Source organism: Fundulus heteroclitus, chromosome 3, assembly GCF_011125445.2.
Source record: "Fundulus heteroclitus isolate FHET01 chromosome 3, MU-UCD_Fhet_4.1, whole genome shotgun sequence".
NCBI lineage: Eukaryota > Metazoa > Chordata > Actinopteri > Cyprinodontiformes > Fundulidae > Fundulus > Fundulus heteroclitus.
Genome location: NC_046363.1, coordinates 20,040,083 through 20,059,187, shown reverse-complemented (window position 1 = coordinate 20,059,187; position 19,105 = coordinate 20,040,083). Strand labels below are relative to the sequence as shown.

General features: G+C 40.2%; 1 protein-coding gene across 1 annotated transcript; it reads left to right on the top strand.

Moving 5' to 3' along the window:
• The first annotated feature begins 10,201 nt into the window (after nucleotides 1-10,201).
• LOC110367344 lies at nucleotides 10,202-15,238 on the top strand. The gene is made up of 9 exons (XM_036128176.1): nucleotides 10,202-10,287; nucleotides 10,940-11,021; nucleotides 11,146-11,218; nucleotides 11,392-11,775; nucleotides 11,933-11,974; nucleotides 12,083-12,203; nucleotides 13,154-13,228; nucleotides 14,160-14,238; nucleotides 14,347-15,238. Exons 3-9 carry the CDS (start codon nucleotides 11,146-11,148, stop codon nucleotides 14,419-14,421), a joined length of 849 nt encoding a protein of 282 aa, XP_035984069.1. The 5' UTR covers nucleotides 10,202-10,287; nucleotides 10,940-11,021; the 3' UTR covers nucleotides 14,422-15,238.
• The last annotated feature ends 3,867 nt before the right edge of the window (nucleotides 15,239-19,105 follow it).

Genomic DNA, 19,105 nt, shown 5'->3' with positions numbered 1-19,105 from the left:
GGGGCACACACTGGACCTGGTCATATCCAACTCCGCACCCATTAGCAACCTTCTGACGTATGATTTTGGTGTGTCTGACCACAAGACCATCTCAATGAAGCTGTCACTCCTTTCCTCACACACCAAAGACAAAAGCAGTGGTGGGCCGTCAGGGTCTGCAAGGCCTTCTCTGCTGGCCTAAAAATATCTGAATCACAGACTGATGTTAATTATATTTTGTCCATGAATACGTATTAAATAATTCCAAATGGTCTGTCCACTTCCTTTCATTGCTGGTCCCCTGGTTGCGCTGCTTCCAGACGTGTATTTTCATATTTAAGCATTTAACCAATCACATTTCAGCCACTATTTGTTGCCAGGGTCAAATAAATCTTCACAATCAGTTCTGCAGGCCCTGTAGCATGAATTTTTTTTTTTCATCCTTTTCTGAATACAACGTAATGATACTGTCAGGATGGAAGGACCATTTCACTCAATATAACAAAAAGTGTTTCTAAACAGGTCTACCAACTATAGCTTTAATCATAGCATAAACAGTGTTGTGCTGTGAAGGCCTCACGGGAGGGTGTGGGGGGTGGGTGTATATACTGTTAGGCAATATATGCACCCTCCCCCCTAAACCCCCCCCCCCACAATAACAACAAAACACTACCATAAAGACCACAGAACACAACAGATAGGTCAGGGAGAAAGTTGTGAGGAACTTTAAAGAAATTTAAGACTTTATTATGAAAGCTTAGAACATCACAGGTATTCAGTTCATTCAATCATAGAAAAAAATAGAAGTATATGGCTCATCTTGAAATCTACCAATACATGACAATCCAGCAAATATAATTTCTCACTTTTGTTCTACACCAATCAGAGAAGCAAAGCTCTGGAGAAACCGCAGAGATCCAAAGCTCATGTATGAAAATGCCTCGATCGAATAAATATCACTAGGACTGGAGAGAGATGAGTGGTTGAGATCTCGCGAGAGCTGGGCGTAAATAAAAATGGCGGTATACACATAATATCAATCCGATCCACCCAGGTAAGAACAAGCCAATAATTAAAAATTAAATTAAGTAAGGTTTAAACATTAACAATTATGTCACACTTCACAATAAAACACACTGGATGACGAGACTTTGACCTGCCTTGAGTGTTTTGACAGTATTGTAATGGGGAAGCCGAAAAGTACCAGAGGGAACACACCATCGTCGAAAAGTTCTCGTTCGAGTTCAACCCATGCTGCTTCCCTTATATCACCAGAGAGGAGCTGCAGCGACGTTCTGGAATCCATAGATAAGAAGCTAACTAGCCTGGATGCCAGTTCTGAGTCCGCGCTCCCTCATAATTATCGCCACTCCACTTGCTAATAATAGCTACGGCAATATAGACTCTTGTTTTTTTACCTGTTGTTACAATTTCTTTTCTTGGTTACTTTCTCGTCCCTCTTGCTGTGCAAAGAGTATGGATGGTCCTCCAATTCAACAGAAAACAGCAAATATAATGATTTACTGTCATCTTTGCTTGTTTTATATTTCTCCTCCACTGTCAGAACATGTTATGAGAACATTTTCAGTTTCATGTGAGGTTATTAGACTTTGCCAGAATATGCTTTTATAAAAGCAATACTTGATTTTTGCTAATTTAAAGCCAAATTAGTCACACACTTTTCCATTAAGAGTTTAAGAATCATCTCTTTTGAGTTAACAACACAAATCTACAGAGACATTTTTCCTTTGTGGTTAATGATCAGTGATTCCTAATGCAATAATAGTTTAAAGTTAATAATGTGTACTGGTGGCAAGTCTAATTAAGTCTCATAACTGACTAGACGTCCATTTTCATGGTAATTAATGGTAATAATTGTTGATTAACAAACCCAATCGATATCTATAATCATTAAAGGCTGGTAACCCTTAATCACAAACATTTGGAAATATTTTTCATTGTGGCTTACTTTTGACTAGAGTAACATATTATTAATTTTAATATCCAACTATAATTATTAGTAATATTCATAATCAAATAGGTTAAACTGGACAGCATATCTGTTCATTTGGGTGAAACCTGTTCCTTAAGTCTTCTAAATTACCCCACACTATGCACAAACGTAATCATTACAAAGGTGCATTTCAGAACCCCCATGTAAACTGTACAGCAGTAGTAAGCTTTTTATAGAACCACAAAGGTCAAGTTACTTCAAACACCCATTTCCTTGAGATTGCAAGTTTTCACACTTACTCCTCTCAGATCTAACCCATTTACGTCACAAGACTCACTGTGAGGGTTGGTGGTTGCTGAACACACGTTAGTAATAAAACATTTTCACTGAAGGTGAAAAATTAAATGCCAACTCAATGCATTTCATATAAGCATTGCCTTCATAAAAACTGTCCTGCAGCTAGTTAAAGGGGACATGATAACAAATTTCATTTTTTTAGAGGTTGTAGGGGTATAATATAATTTGATGTGCACCAATGTGGCCATGTCAATGTCAAAAGTGAATACCAAAGTGAATACTTTATCTTTCTGCGTGGGTTATCGTTTTACGCAATCCATATTCTCTATTCAGAGCACGCCATCAAGGAAACAGCCTTCCCCCTCCCTTCCTCCCCCCAGCTGATGCATCGGCCATTAGTGGCACTAGCATGTCCGACTGCTCCACTTGAAAGAAGGAAGGCAGAGAAGTGAGTAGATGGCAGTCCTAGATCAGCACCCTGCATCAGCTTGAACGGGGCAGTCACCACAGAGCGCGGACATCCCATATTCAACCTCAAACTAACTTTACAAAGGGGAGCTGATATGTCTGAGAGAGCAAGTTGTCTGCCACTGTCACCGCAGTGAAGAGCTGGCTGACAGCTGCATATCATTCCCGTGTCATGGCAGTGCTGCTGCAGCAAGTTCCCCGTTGTGCTGTAGTCTATGTGGCTATTTATTTTGGTCCCACTGTGTTTAATTGCACTACCAGGGTAAAGCCTTTGGTCAGCTTGGCCTCACCTGTCCAACATCCGGCAATGCAAACGCTTCAACTTGCAATAAAACCATAATAATGGATTTGTAACAGAGTGTTTTGCTGAGAAGAGAGGTGTGAATGGAGGAGAGAAGGGGTGTTGGGACGCATTTGACCAGTTATCCAAATATGCTTGTAGCCAGTTGGTGCGACAGTGGCGCAGGAGTTAGGGAGTTAGTCCTGCAGTTGGTTGCTTGTTCGGTCCCCCGCTCCAACCATCTCAGTTGTTGTGCCCTTGGGCAAGACACTTCACCTGAATTGCCTGCTGGCGGTGGTAAGGAGGCCCGGTGGAACCTCGCCTCTGTCAGTCCGGGCAACTGTGACCACTAACATAGCTCACCACCATGGTGAATGACTGACTGTAATGTAAAGCACTTTGGGGTCATCGGACTAGTTAAAGCACTATACAGGTACCAGTCAGAGGGAAGTCAGATTGTTTGTGTTATCACCATTCCAAACTCAAATCCAGTAAGGGAGAGCTGAGCTGCTAGAACTGGGGCTAAACCCCAGAGTTTACTGATCCTACTGACCGCTGAAACCAGACTATTTCTGACCAAACAGACAACAGACAACAGAGGTTGTGATTCCCCTGCTGTTAAAGCCTAGATGAAGGTGGACCTACAGAAAGACTAGATTCATCAGCTGATGGGTACCATGCACCAAGTTAAAGGTTAATGGCCAATCCACACAGACCAGCTCTGCCCAGTCTCCTTCTGTGCAATGTTAGATAAATAGACAACAAACTGGACAAGATCCAAATGAGGAATGCCACACGTAAGATGAACCACTCTGTAGCGATTTTCACAGCGATCAGGCTGGATAATACTGTTATGCCATAAGCTGGTTGAATATGCTTATTATTATTATTAATTATAATTTGGTATTATAATTTAAATAATAAATCATTCAACTCAAAATTCCGCTATAACAAATATAGTTCAAATGGTGGTGATGTTAGCTATAAGCTTATAAGTATTTATACCACTAATGTATTAGTTAATTTGCTGTTATGAACTCATTTATGCTGGAATAAATGATCAGGTCGGACTGTTAACCGACCAGGTTTATCCAGCAGGCTGTGAGAACCCCAATGTAACTGCAATTAGAGTTTAAATCCTTATTCCTTATCGCCATCCAATGATATTGTCTCTGTATTAATATCAGATGTTAACTCCAAAGGAGGTTAGCTCTGATTTCTGAATAACCATGTAACTGTGAATTGGACTGAACACAAAACAATGTCTATTCCGCAGTCGTGGTTTTATTGAACCAAAAGCAATTCCCTGTTACAGTAATTCTCTGATTCAAACAACTTTGGAATTCTTACTCATTACTAAACTAAAACATGCAAAATATATATGTGGAAATAAAGAACAAAACAAAATAAACAATGGATTAAAATGAGCGGTTAGCAGATCTTAACTTAACTCAAAGTTGTTTAACACCGCCCTCGAAACATCGGCATTTCACGTATCAGCATTGATAGACAGAACAGCTTCGGGAATCTCACTGGACGCTTTGATGTCTTACACAAAGCTAGTTCAGCTAAGCTACCTACAGTTCAGATATACGTCACCCTCCCAAGATGGCTGCTACGATGACGTATGAGGGGAGGTCCTAATGACGTAACCACGCTTACGCTGATAGGATAATGCCTCGCTTCGAGAGGGGGCCAGCTAACTGGGAGTTTAAAGCAAAGCCCGCGACTTGAGCTCGGACAAAGAAATTAAACTGATAAGAAGCGAAAAGAGAGAGAGGGGGGAAGCAGGGAAGAAGATGGAAGGGAATGAAGCAGTAACCCACGGCGGGGTTCTTGATGGATCACAAATCAACACAGCAAATCAATTGTAAAATGCATGCACATACAAAGAAAATGTTCAGCAAAATAATTCCAACTTCGTCGTGGAATAAAAGCATTAACCAACACCTACAAAGTTCTACCGCCTGCCCAGGCACTTCTAAACACCCTGTTGGTGAAACAGAAATAAAAGGGGAAAACCCCGTTACTTTGAGTTGCCTCGGGGCTGGTCCGGAACGCTCCGAGTGTGGCTTTCTGGACGCGCCTCGACGAGCGCAGTTGTCCACAGGCTGCAGCGGGACGGGGAAGAAGCTCCTTCGTTTCTTCCTCCGGGTTCAACAGTCGCTTTGTTGGCCAGACAAAGCGGGGTCCTCTTCGATCACTGGGAGATGCGGCGTCTCTCAGTCTTTTGATCAGAGGGAATTTAAAAGTACTTATTTAAGTTGACCTCCTGTTATAAAGCAGGGAATAACCGTTGCGTCGAAAAATCTCGGTCCAGCGAGCAATCGAACACGTGGCGGGGAATCACCCCAACGGAATCAGCTGTGTCTTCTCGGGTTGGCTAACAGCCAGGGAAGAAGGAAGATTTTCGTGTGTGATCGGCTTTTATAGCCATCACCATAGCAACCTTATCTTGATCGGCGGCCATTTTGCCGTGTTGCGTGATGGGAGTTGGTGGCCATTTTGACCACATTGCATCATGGGTAACGCAGTCCGTTACGTCCCGAATTGATGCAGTTTCTGTCACGTCTGAACTGGCACAACAATACCATTCCCGACGCTGCGGGGGAGCTTTCAGGCCGCTCTTTGTTTCGAGCCGTCAGGGCCACAGCTGTGGGGAACAGCAATGGTGGAGGTCTGGCAATGTATATTCATAACTTTTGGGACACAGCAGTAAAACCAATCAAAACCTTCTGCTCCCCTGATCTGGAATATCTGGCAGTTAAGTGAAAACCATTTAAACTAGTTAGAGAACTCATCTCTGTGAATATTATTGCAGCCTACATACAGCCAAAAGCTAATGCTAAATTAGCCCTGAAAGAACTAAAGTTTTTTATCAGCAGTCAAAGGAACACTAATCCAGAGGCAGTTGTGGTTGTAACTGGAGGCTTTTATCATGTTGAAATAAAAGCTGTGCTCCCTAAATTCCACAACTCTACAAAGTTTCCAACCAGAGACCCCAGTATATTAGGTCAGGTCTACTACAACATCCCATAAGTGTATAAGGCAGCAGCCGCTACTGCAGAAGCGGTACAACCTGTCTGCTGTACAACCTTAATTGAACCACCCTGGTTCAGTTACCAGAAGAATCGCACCCACAACCTCAGAAGGTTGTGGGTTCGATTCCAGCTTCCACTTGCCACATGTTGATGTGCCCCTGGGCAAGGCACTTAACCCCAAATTGCCTACCAAGCTGCGTCTCGGTGTATGGGGAGTGTTGGCCTAGTGGTTAGAGTAGCGCACTTGCACTCAGAGAAGGATGCAAGTACCCGGTTCAATCCCCAGCGCCTGCACTCTGGGTCCCTGAGCAAGACCCTTAACCCCAGAACACTTCCTGGGCGCCGCACATGGCAGCCCACTGCTCCCCAAGGGTGATGGGTTAAAAGCAGAGAACAAATTTCATTGTAATGTATATTTCAATGTATATTTCAATCACAATAAAGATGATATTACTATCTTAGTCCTGCTCTCTTCATCCTCTTAACACACGAGTGTTCTGCTATGGTTGTGAAGTTTGTAGATCCAACAATGATGGACAGGTCTACAAACAGGTCCACAATCTGATACGGTGGTGGTCCAGGAATAACCTCATTCCGAACACCAACAAGATGAGTTCATAGTGGTCTATAGGAGACCCAGAAAGACTGAATACCCTCCTCTCTCCATACATGGGGAGGTGGAGGAGCGTGTGGACACCATAAGGTTCCTGGGCATTTACATTCCCTTTGACCTCTCCTGGACTGTGAAACCTTCCCACCTGGTGAATAAGGGCCAACAATGGCTGCCAATAAACTTTTATAGAGCTACAATTGAAAGCACTTTGTGTCTTAGTGTGACAATGTGTTATAGTAGCTGCATGGTAGGTGTAGGCAGGCAAGTATGAGCAGGAGACCAGATAATGCAGGCAGGAAGAGACTGAGTGATGTGGGTTGGGCTAAACCCGAACAGGCAGAGCAAATGCCTGGGACTCACAGGAAAGTAGGCAGAACTGCAGCATGCAGACACAGTGACCTTATCAGAAGAGCCCAACCAGAGTGGCTGGAGCTCACGGGGAAAAAAACAGGCAGAACTGCAGCACGCAGACACAGGCGACTTAACTGAGGAGTCCAGCAGGTTGACCAAAAGTGTCCAGTAGCGAAGGACCCATCACACTGGACAGAAAAACGAGGATGAGAGAAGTGCGGGGAGAAGTGAGATGTTCTGGCAGGGAGGAATTAGCAGAGGCGGGTATAAGTATGCAGGTGAACAGATGACCAGAGGGAAAACTAACTTTGGCAACAGGTGGATATGATCCAGAACAGAGTGGAGGCTGGAGGCAGACTGAGTAGATTGAATAGTGTTGAAAGGTGACAAGCTGGCAGTAAAAGTCTAGAAACTGTCCAAAATAAAACAAACAGAAACCTAAAGCTGTAATGAATCACGGCAGCGGTCCCAGAATTCAGCCAGACCAGCAGAGGTTCTTAAAAAGGGATTTATTTAACAAAAAGCAGAGCAATGCAAAAAGGACTGAATAATCAAAAAGACTAATAAAAAACATCCAGAACTTCATAGGAACAGAAACTGACTGGTAACATGACAAAATAACTCAGGCTCTCTGGAAGGGAAAAATAAAAACAAACATCAGATCAGGATTGACTCACCCAACGACCTGGCACTGATGTCTGGTCTCAACAGTATATATGGAGGTGGAGGCAGGTGAAACTGGTGAGAGGTGATTGCAGCAGGGGTGGAGTTAGGCAGGTGTGCAGAGTAAGTAATTAGACCAGACATCAGTGCTGAGGCTCAAAACAAGAACAGATCAGAAACCAAACCTAAAAAGCTGAGAGGACAAGTGGACAGAAACAAACTACAGACCTTATACGAAACAAAACAATCCCGAAGTATAAAACTAAAACAGAAGATAAAGCCAAGACTAACACGGATGACCAAAACAGGATAAACTAACTGTAAACAAGCAAAACAGGAACCTAGACAAGACAAAACTCAAAGCAGCCAGAGAACCTAAGGCAGGAGAGTAAACAAACCAAAACAGAACCTAGAATATTACAAAAGCATGACAAGTTTTTCACAGCAACACAGCAGTGTTTCATAAAATAACATTTATAAGTGTTTTTTTATGTTTTGTTGTACTATTTATCTGGGTATTTTAGTAACAGTAAATACACAAATCATCTTTCTAATTATCATTAGTTTGTTAGAGAGCAGAGAAAGATACACATGTGATAAACAACCATGCACAAATTAAATCCTTACAAAGGTCATTTCAGACTCCCTGTTTCCTATGGAGGGGGTAAACCAAGAAAATATGCAAACACCAGAGAAACGCTTGCATGGGCTGCATAGAGTTAAACTGTGCAGCAGTAGCAAGCTTTTTACAAAACTACTGTGCAGCAGTAGCAAGCTTTTTACAGAACTTTAAACACCCTTGTCCTTAAATTTGCATGTTTTCACACTTCCTAACAGGTCTAACCCATATCTAACTCCGAACACTCACTGAAAGGGTTAGTATTTGATGTACACGTGTTAGTAACTAATTTATTCAGTGATAGCAAAAATAAATACCAACTCAATGCATTTTGTATCAGCGTTACCTCCAAATACACCGCCCTGCAGCTTTTTAACACAAAAAAATTAAAATACAGCTAGTTTAGCGAACACAAGCAAGCAGCCCAATGTTTAGCACTGAATTGAGCTTTTCAGTCTGAAAAGACAACTGGACATTTCTTATTTCTAATCCTTTGATATTGCTTCATATTTGTTTGCCCATATGATTTCTGCTGAGTGAAAGTGTACCTAAATGGATTACAAATGTATCGAAGGTTCATTTCTTTCAATAATTCAGTTCAAAAAGAGAAACTTGTATTTCATTTAGATTCATTACAGTGTGATGTCAAGTCATGTTTGTTATGAGACCCTGGATCAAGCACAATCACAGACACAGGCAAGAGTTTGTAATGGTTTATTGAAAATATTTGTTTGTGACAGAGAGAGAATTTCGTATTGGCCAAATTCAGGATACTTGAGGATTCTGATGAGGAGAGGTGAATTAATCTTTGATAGGATTTGAAACGGAGAACTGTATTGTGGTTCCGCACTGTGGAGCTTACTGGTTAGCGTGGAGGAGCCATTCCGAAGGAGGTGGTGTGTATCTGAGACCGGCAGGGTAAGTTTGTGATTAGAGATCTAAAGTAGTAATGATCAGAGATGGAGGACCCAGAAATCAACCGAGACAGATCAGTGGCACTTGAATGCAGTTTATTGAACCTCGTGAGACTGGAACTCCTGGAGGCAGAGACAACAGGTTAGTGATCTGGGTTTCTCAATGTGCCCAACGTGCTTTAGGGGTGAGATCACTAACTTTCAGAGTTCGGGTCCCGGAGAACAATGAGCCGGCAGGAGGACTTAAAGAGCTTTTCCAGGTTTGTGTTCCAAAAGATGATCTGGGACAGGGCCAAGAGAGCAGAGGTCCGGTGAGAGTCCAAGGGGCAAATCAAAGCTTGGTCAGGGCACAAATCCAGGCAGTAAACAGAAGACGGGTAGGCCAAGTCAGGCAGGGGTCAGGCTGGTTCGGAGTTTCAGAGGCAGAACAGGTCGGGCTTTCAGGCAGGCAGTTTAAGTCAGACAGGGATTGGGCAGGCTCAGTAACGAAGGACAGAACAGGTCAGGATACAGGCAGGCAGGCAAACAGGATGGAACGCTGGATTTGTTTTACAAAATCGGCACGAGATAATCTGGCACTAGCGTCTGGTCTGGATGCTGGTTATATAGTGGTAGGAGCAGGTGGATCGGATGAGTGGTGATGAGAATAGGGCGGAGCTGCACAGGTGTGTAGGGTGAAGAATCAGACCAGCACTGGTGCCAAGATTATGACAGAAGTAACCTTAGTCCTTCTTCTGATTTGCATGCCGAGGTGATGGAGAGAGGAGAGTAGGGAGAGATAAGTCCACCAGGAGGTGAGGATGGATTCCACAGACACAGAGGAAAGCCTCAAAGCCCGCTAGGTGAGGAACGAAAGATTAGAGCTACAGGATCATGGAGGAGTGGAGCTGATGCATAACCGCAACATGATGACTTCTGCGCAGGGAACACAAGGAAGGTAAGAGCTATCTTAAGATTCAGTAAGAAGCTGGTCTGATTACTACTGGCAGAGTGCGAACTATTAGGTGTCTGTCCCAGGGAATCCAGTCCTACATATACTCTTCCTGATGAGCCTTAATGAGCTCCAGCTGCAAGGGAACACCTGCCGTCCACCCTGAAATCAGATAAGGTGAGGAAACACACACACACACACACACACACACACACACACACACACACACACACACACACACACACACACACACACACACACACACACACACACACACACAGCTACAGGGACAGCATATGTCCACAACAGCATATGGATGTAGTTTATATTAGATTTTGGGGCAAGGTAGTTTTTGTCTTGGTCTTAGGGGGAAAAAAATAATTTTGGGTTTCCCTTCACTGTAAGCTACAATTATCTAAAGTAAAACTTTTACATTAATCAATTAACACTGTGTATGTAATCTATACATATATTTTTCACTTTTTTAGCTGAATTGCTGAAATAGATTAACATTTCAATAATATCATTTATTGAGATGTTCCTGTAAAACTTCTGTTCTATGCTTCTCTGCTATATTACAGCTAACTGTATCAGAAGTTACTGCACTGTTTCCTTATTTTGTAAACTCAGCCATATTAATAATAATAACATAGCTAAAAGCAAACAAAACTCTAAAGCAACAGGTATTTTTGTCACAATATGTGTGTAAAATCATTCCTATAGCTTCCTGGTTTGGCTGCAGAGTGATCTTTTTTTTTTTTTTTTTTTTTTTTTTTTTTGTAGTCCTAACTACCTTCCTTTTTTCACTTATTTCTCAACTATGTAACAGGAAACCCAGCCAGGGGTTTCACATCAGTGCTTAAACTCAAAGAACAACCAACCAGCCCAACATCCTGTGGGTCTTTTTCACAGTGAGTACTTAATTTATGTTGTAAAATACTGCTTTAATGACCCCCTTTATGAGATTATGCTGTAACAGATCGAATTTAACAAATTTCTCTGTTTTAACCAAGTTATGTATTTTTTTTTTATCAGATGCAGTTTCCAATGCTGATATATCTCCGTCTAATGTTGATACTGCTAACCCAAACTAAAGTCAAAGCAAAAGGTTTTTGACGCACACACACACACACATACGTATATATATATATATATATATATATATATATATATATATATATATATATATATATATATATATATATCAGATAATAATGCTTTTTGTGTGTGTTGGGGTAAAAATGATTAATGCCATTGTCTTTGTTTTTGCCTCCAACACAGATGAGGAATGGGCTATTGTTTTAAATCGGACCATACATGCAACAAAGGGCACAAGTATCACCATACTATGCAAATTTTCTGCTCCTGAGATACAATGCAAAAAACCTTGTACGGTTTACTGGAAAACAGAAGGGACGAGTGAATGCGCCAAGAATGACAACGACAAAAAAGCGTTCGCTTTTCACCCTAATGCCTCTTGTATAGATCCACGCTTCAGGAATAGGACACAACTCATTGGAGACACAAGCAATGGAAATTGCTCTCTACAGATCTCTGATATTCAGAAAAGTGAACCATTAATCTACCTGCGGGTTACTGGATTTAACGACAGCTACAGTTTCGTAAAGCATAAGGTCAGATTCAACATGGTTGATCAGAAATCAGGTTAGTATATTTTTTACTTGACCAGCCATCTTAAGCCAGTTCAAACATTTTAAGGTTTTCATATTTTGGTATTTTTTTTTAATCATTTGAGTAGTTCTAGTTTAGTCACACAGGTTAATATGTCTCCTACTGCTTGGAAAAACATTTATCTTTACAGGTCCCTTAAATAACACAGATTCCACATTTGAGAGTGCAACAGGTAAGTTAAGTACTTACTTTAGTTATCCATTATGTTTCTTAAAAACATATACTGAACATGTTGAAATATTTAATTTAGTTATTTAATGAAAATTATTACTTTTCACAGAAAGTTCTGTGTCTGTTTCTTATGAGGATGGAAAAATCAAACTTTATCTGGCTACATTTTTGCCACTTCTTGGACTTATTGTCATTGTTGCTGGGACAGTCGCTTACAAAGTACACAAGAGGTAAGCATCAACTTCAAAAAACCTAAACCTTTTGCCACTGGTGTTACATGTAAACATGCTCTCTTCAGTTCATACAAGTAAATGGTGTTTATCAAAAATGAAATTCAAATTATACAGGACACTATTTACATTAGATGATTCAATATATCTTCCTATTATGAAATGGAAAGAGGATTTTGTCGGCTCCCTCACTTAGTGGGAGTGGGAGGCTATGGGGTGTGGTGGCTGATTAGGGGGATGCCTGGGTCTTGGGGCTCTGGGGTATCTGATGGGGTATGTGGCCTTGGGGGGCCTCAGGGTGGCCTCTGGCGGTCGCTTGTGATGCTCTTGTGGGAAGGGGGGCGGGGGGGTCTGCGCCGGCAGACATGGGTTACTGGCCGGGTAGCTGTGCAGCCGCTGGGTGGGTCTGGGGTGGGTCCAGGGCTCTGGGTTCCTGGGGTGTGTTGTCCATGGGCGGGTGTCCTGGAGTCCGGGGCCTGGAGGAGGAGTGGGCCACCTGGTCTGGTGTCTTGGCTGCGGGTGGACATTGGGTCCACAGGCCCATCCATCTCTGGGTGGATGGGCCTGTTGTTGGTCTGGTCTGGGATCGGGGAAGGGGGGGGGGGGGATTGGATCGGAGCATGGGGCGACTGTGGCTTCATGAGTTGAGTAGTCGTCTGGCACAATGATAAAATAATGATAAATAGCAATCAACCAGGTTTTTCAATTTTTCTTTTGATTACTGCTCTTATCATTTTTGTTTAACATCTAATTATACTAAATCATGTTCACCCTGATTGTATCTAGTTAAATATTTAAAATATTTGTGACATTTGCACTAAGTCATGCATGAAATTGTGACAAAAAGTAACATCCCTCACGGGATAAGTATCTGTCTCATCATCTAATCTAATCTTGATTCCCTGCATGATTTACAAACAATGGGTATTTAATTATCTTTAATATTCTAGGTCATACGCGTTCAAAGGGGAGGAATCTGGATATTATGCTAACTTCAAACATACATCATCAAACCCACCAAAAAGGTTCTGCTTTTTCTATATAAATTCTACAGTTCTGTGAAGAAGTATTTGCCTCCAGTTTTTTGTCACTGTTTCTGTTTTCCTTTGTTAATGTCAGCCAAAGATTGCCTTAAGTAGACCCAAAAAGTAGTTTTTACATTATATAATTTGATAAAGGGTTTGTTTGTATTTTTTTTAGGGCAGTTCTTTGAAGCGATCAGTGGTAAAAAAGCCTCAGTTCCACCAGCTCGGTTTGGCTGGCCACCACTCAGTTCTGCCCCTTCTTAGTGTTTCAGGATCAGCTTTTTTTCAGGACCAGTCCAGATTTCTCCAGCCCTGCTCAAAACCAGGGTCAAACCGAGCAGACTTAAGCATAGTTTTGAATGAACTCAGCTTTTCTGTGAGTGGCAAGGAGAAATGGCAAGGTTGACAACTTCTGGCAGAAATATCTGCTAACAAGGTTTCCAATAACTGGGAGCCATGCAGAGGTGGATTTACTTAAGTATTTTGGATTATTATACTGCTGTATAAATCAAATGCATTTAATCTTAAATCCATCAACCAGTTATTCTCCCTCGCCAGTTTTTTCCTCAGAGCAGAATTTCCATCATGTATGGGAATTCATCCCACTTCTGAGACAGCAAAGCAACCCCAGATCACCATGTTCGGCTGTAGAGGGATCGCCTTTTTGACAATGGGCTAGGTTGGTTTCCTTTATAAAGGAAGGAAGTGTGAAAAAAGGCATAAAACAGAATAAAGCTTTGGGGGTGTGGGGTAGGGGGGGCTAATAGTCACAGCACTGTATCATGAAGTAACATATTCTTTATGAATGTTTTTTTTTTTTTACCATTTGTTATTACTATTTGCTTAGATACCCTAGTGACTACAAAGACACAATTTTCTTCACAATTATCTAACTGAAATCCAAACTCTCTACATTTCCTTCTTTTTCTAGTGAACCATGCCGTAAAACATCAAACAAAGAGCTTCCTGATCCAAAAGTCATTGATGAACCTGTTTACATGAATTGTCAGGTATATTTTAATTCTAATATTTGTCTTTGAAATTCTTAGAATGCTATAAGACATATTTGTAGTTTCCTCACAGTAAACTCAAACCTAATGTTTCTCGTGTCTTTTTAGACATTAGGAAATCCGACGGACCAACAAGTGGAATGTGTTGACAACGTTTATGGAAATGTTGACTACACACTTTAGAAAAAAGCCTTGTCTCACAGCTGTTACTAACCAAAGTGCCTGTATGCTGTTAAGAATGGGTTCATTGCATGGGTTTATAACAAATGAAATGAATGGAAACTCCTAAATGTAGTGAAAGGGAACTTTATCCGGCAGTGTTAGTATTGCTGGTTAACAGGTGAACCTATCTGCCATTTCTTGACATTGGTTCAATAATAGAAAGTTACAAATCTCACAAATATAACAATTGCCTCACAACATGATTTTCTACATAGATTGTAGTTGACTGAATGTTTAACGTTTTAATTTTGGGTTTTTAAGTGTCAAGCACAGAGTTCTGCCAACTTCAATCTCTCTGCTGTCTCTTGCTGACATTAACCAACATAAAAAGGAATTTCTATTATGATTGTGTTGAGTGAGAGCCTAATTTTCCTCTCCCGCTTTTTTTAATTATTTGCATAGAGTGTTAAGTTTAGTGTTGTAAAAGGCATTAATTAGAATGAAAATTTAGAGATCAGTTTCTGCTTTTCACCTTGTTTATGCATTTAGTCTAGCATCCAAAGTCCAATTGACATTTTACATTTCCTAATATCTTTGATTCAAACTGCAGAAGGAAAAAACAGAAAATGTTGATTTGTACACCTATCAGTAGTTATTGGATATCTTTAACATTGTTCTTGTAAAGAGGATAAAAAATAAATGTGGGCTTCTCACAAATGCATACATTTCTGTTGGGTAACCAGATGATAAAATCTCAATTATAGTGCTTTCTTTTTCCTTGTAATGATTATTTTTTGGGCGCAGTGGGTAGCGCTGTTGCCTTGCAGAAAGAAGGTCCTGGGTTCAAGTACACCCCTGGGTCTTTCTGCATGGAGTTTGCATGTTCTCCCTGTGCATGCATGGGTTCTCTCCAGGTACTCCGGCTTCCTCCCACAGACCAAAAACATGACTGTTAGGTTAATTGGCTTCTCCAAATTGTCCTTAGGTGTAAGTGGTTGTTTGTCCTGTTTGTCTCTGTGTTGCCCTGCGACAGACTGGCGACCTGTCCAGGGTGTACCCCGCCTCTCGCCCAGTGAACGCTGGATGGATGATTATTTTTTGTTTATACATTATTAACAAACAATACCTACCCAGCTCTATCGGGATCATTTAAAAAACCATCCATCCATCCACCCATCCATTTTCCGTCACGCTTGTCCCCTGTGGGGTTGCGAGGGGTGCTGGTGCCTATGTACAGCATTTAATGGGCGAGAGGCAGGGTACACCCTGGCCAGGTCGCCAGTCTGTCGCAGATTTCAAAAATCCATTTAATCTATTTAAATGTGCAGTAGTTTTTGTGTGTCAAGACGCTATAATAGAAATTATCTCTTTGCAATTTTGAAGAGGGAACGGTTTAAATTTTCACCAAACCTCTGAATTTCCTAAAATTTAACTAACTGGGCCTTTACTGTTTATTTTCTGCATTTAGAGTTTGGACCTTCAGTGTAAGCTCTGCAGTTGATATATCCTATGTTAGATTTTTTCCCCCCCCTAACCATTTATTTTTCTCAAATACTGGCTGAACCATTTATTTTTCTCAAATACTGGCTGAACCATTTATTTTTCTCAAATACTGGCTGAACCATTTATTTTTCTCAAATACTAGCTGATAAACCTTGGCGACAGCAAGTAATGGCTATTTTTGGTATCATTAGAAGACATTTATATTAAGCAACCTTTTTGCACCTTGTCAAGACAGCTAGAACATTTTTGAATTAAGTTCTGCTTTTTCTTCATGCATCTATTCCAAAACACAGGAAGGAGAGGTGAAGATAACAACAGCCTTAGCATGGTTACCAGCATATCCACGTGTATGTGCGATGGTCTAATCCACTTGTGTTCATGATGTTTTTTCATCCATAATCTGAAGTTGACTTTAGTGTCAATGTAAATGTACATAAAATGAACAGTAAAAGTCTAGATCTGCTGAGGCAAATTCTCTTACAGCACTTCAAAAGTTGTGTTCAACTGACCAAAACAGCCACTTTCAAGCATTTTAGCAACTTCAGAGAACGTAAAAAATAAAAACTGTTGACACCGCAATTACCCTCTGAAGAATACTTTAATACTTCTGAGCAATATTTATAGGACAGGAAAGGCCTTCTAATTTGAATGTTGTTAAGCTATTGTGTACAGGAAAAGCATTTACTGTAATCCTCAGTTGTTGTGGTCTTGATGAACAGAAAGTTTTATTCTTTTTGATAAGTTTCTTATTTTTACAGTACCTTTTCACAGCCTCTTTCCCAGAAATGTTAAGAAACAATGACAAAAAGTTTCAATACAAAAATAGTTTGAGAGATAATGTGAAATAATGCAAGAAGAGTGGAAAGATTCTGCTGAGGAATAAAAACAAACATGACCCTGATTGTATCAGTATCCTGATACAGGTTTTTCATCAAGGTCTAAAGTCTGTTGTTTTCCTTTAGCTTTATTTCATTTTGTAAATTTCCATTGGTATCACATAATGAGCTTAACAATAACTTAGGTTTGAATTAAAAATAAAAAAATAAAAACACAGTTTAGGACTCATTTTAGCTGCTGCTCTGCTTTTGGGGCTTTGCTGGGATTTGTTCTCCTTTGTGACATACTCGCTTTTAACTCATACATCTTCCGCTTCCATTTCTGCACATCCAAACATCCAAACATCCAAATATACACAAACCCATGAATTTTTACAGTCAATCTGACACATTAGATGCACATACGAAGAAAGTGCACAGCAGCTATTAGATCCCAAATTAAAGCTGTTACCTTTATGACTGTGGGGAAATAATCTGCAGTAAATAAATGTAAGCCATTATGTCTTGTTTTTTTGTCTTTAATTTCTGTGTATGTATGTATGTATGTATGTATGTATGTATGTATGTATGTATGTATGTATGTATGTACAATGATTCCCCCCCCCCCTCATTAACAAGAAAGTTAAAGATCATTTTCCACTCGGCATGTCTTATCAAAATGTAAATAAAAACCATATAAACAATAAAAGATAACTATTTCACATTGTTTTTATTTTGTACTTCTTGGATGAATGAAAATAACTTTAAATCCAATAAGCCACAATCATGAGTGAATATTTTGTTAGGCTTAATACCTATATGCAGTAGGTAAAACAGTGTTTGAACACATCAAAAAATTTTCCCTTTAAATTTTTCAAATGGGACCTTCAATTATATGAAATTTGCCTACAGCTTATGGATGCAAGATAGCCCACACCATAATTTGTTCACCTTCAAACATCACTGTGGATGCTTCTGGGGTCATAGGAACAACCATTCTGTCTCCAAACCTGGTGTGTGTAATGACATTCTGACAGTTCAGCTTGGGCTGGTCTGACCATGTTCTCATACTTTTCACTGGCTTGTCCAAATCTTCAGCAGGAAAAGTTAAACAAGCATAAACATGCTTTTTCTTCAGTCAAAGAGCATTGTGCGGTAAATGGGTTTAGAGGCCATTGTGGTTGATTGCATAACTTATTCTTTCCCTGTGCATGTGCCTTCAATTTCCAGGTCTTAAGCTAGTACTCATTGGCTTTTAGGACAACTCTCTTGATTATTCTTTCGATTTCTCTGTCAGAAACCGTACGAGGGGACTGGGTTTAAGATGGTTTATGGTGAAATTATGTTCTTACCACTTCCAGATTGTGGCTTACTGGAAAGTGAGAAGTTTAGAAATGCAGCTGTAGTTGTTGCCATTAGTATGTTTTGTAAAAGATTAAACTTTTTTGATCAGGTCATTTTGTTTTTACCTATCACACCACCAATATTTTGGTAATGAGCAACCGCTTTTGCCCATCAGCTAATGTTAAACCATCTGATATTGATTTGCACATATTAACAGAAATGCTCTCTTTCAGCTGGTTGGAATTCCATACCTTTGCACATAACTTTTCTCAATTTTCTCAATACTTCTTCCCTGTACAGTTCCTCTTCAGTACAAATTACCTTACTATGTGGTCAATATTTCTTTCTAAAGTGCAGAATATATAAAAGCTAATTAGATTAATGAAAGGAAAAAAACAAATATAATGTCAGGAATTCAAATGGCTAACAATTAGTCACATTAGTGAACTAATTACTCCACAAAACCAGTTATAGTAACAACTTATTGCATGATTCAGTTTACTAATAACAGAATCATCTTGTGAGTTAATCAGTCAAATCAACCTTCAAGTTGCGTTTAATATTGACATAAAAAAAAATATTGAATTATTTGTGTTCTGTAAAAAGCTTAATATAGGGAGGTACATTTAAACACGCATATTTTGAGTTCATTTTCTCTCCATAGAATGTGGCCCAGTGGGTAGAGCAGTTGTCTGGCAGCTGAAAACTGTGGGTTCAATTCCAATTTCCTGACATGACCATGGGCAAGGCCCTTAACCCCCAGTTGTTAATTGGTGTGAGTGAGACTGGGTGTATGTTGCACTACTACAAAATACACTGAGTGGTTGGTATAACTTGAAAAATGCTGTATAAATTCAGTTCATTTACAAGCATGTTTCAAAATCCTAAGTAAGATTAAAGGGAAAGTTGTAAAATAGTATATTTAAAAATATTTTGACTCCTGCCATTGTCTCAGCTAATCGAGCAAAAATATTTTTTAGCTACATTTGGTGATGCCGTGAGACTGCTCTCTTAGCATTTTTTAGCACATGGCTCTTAGAAAA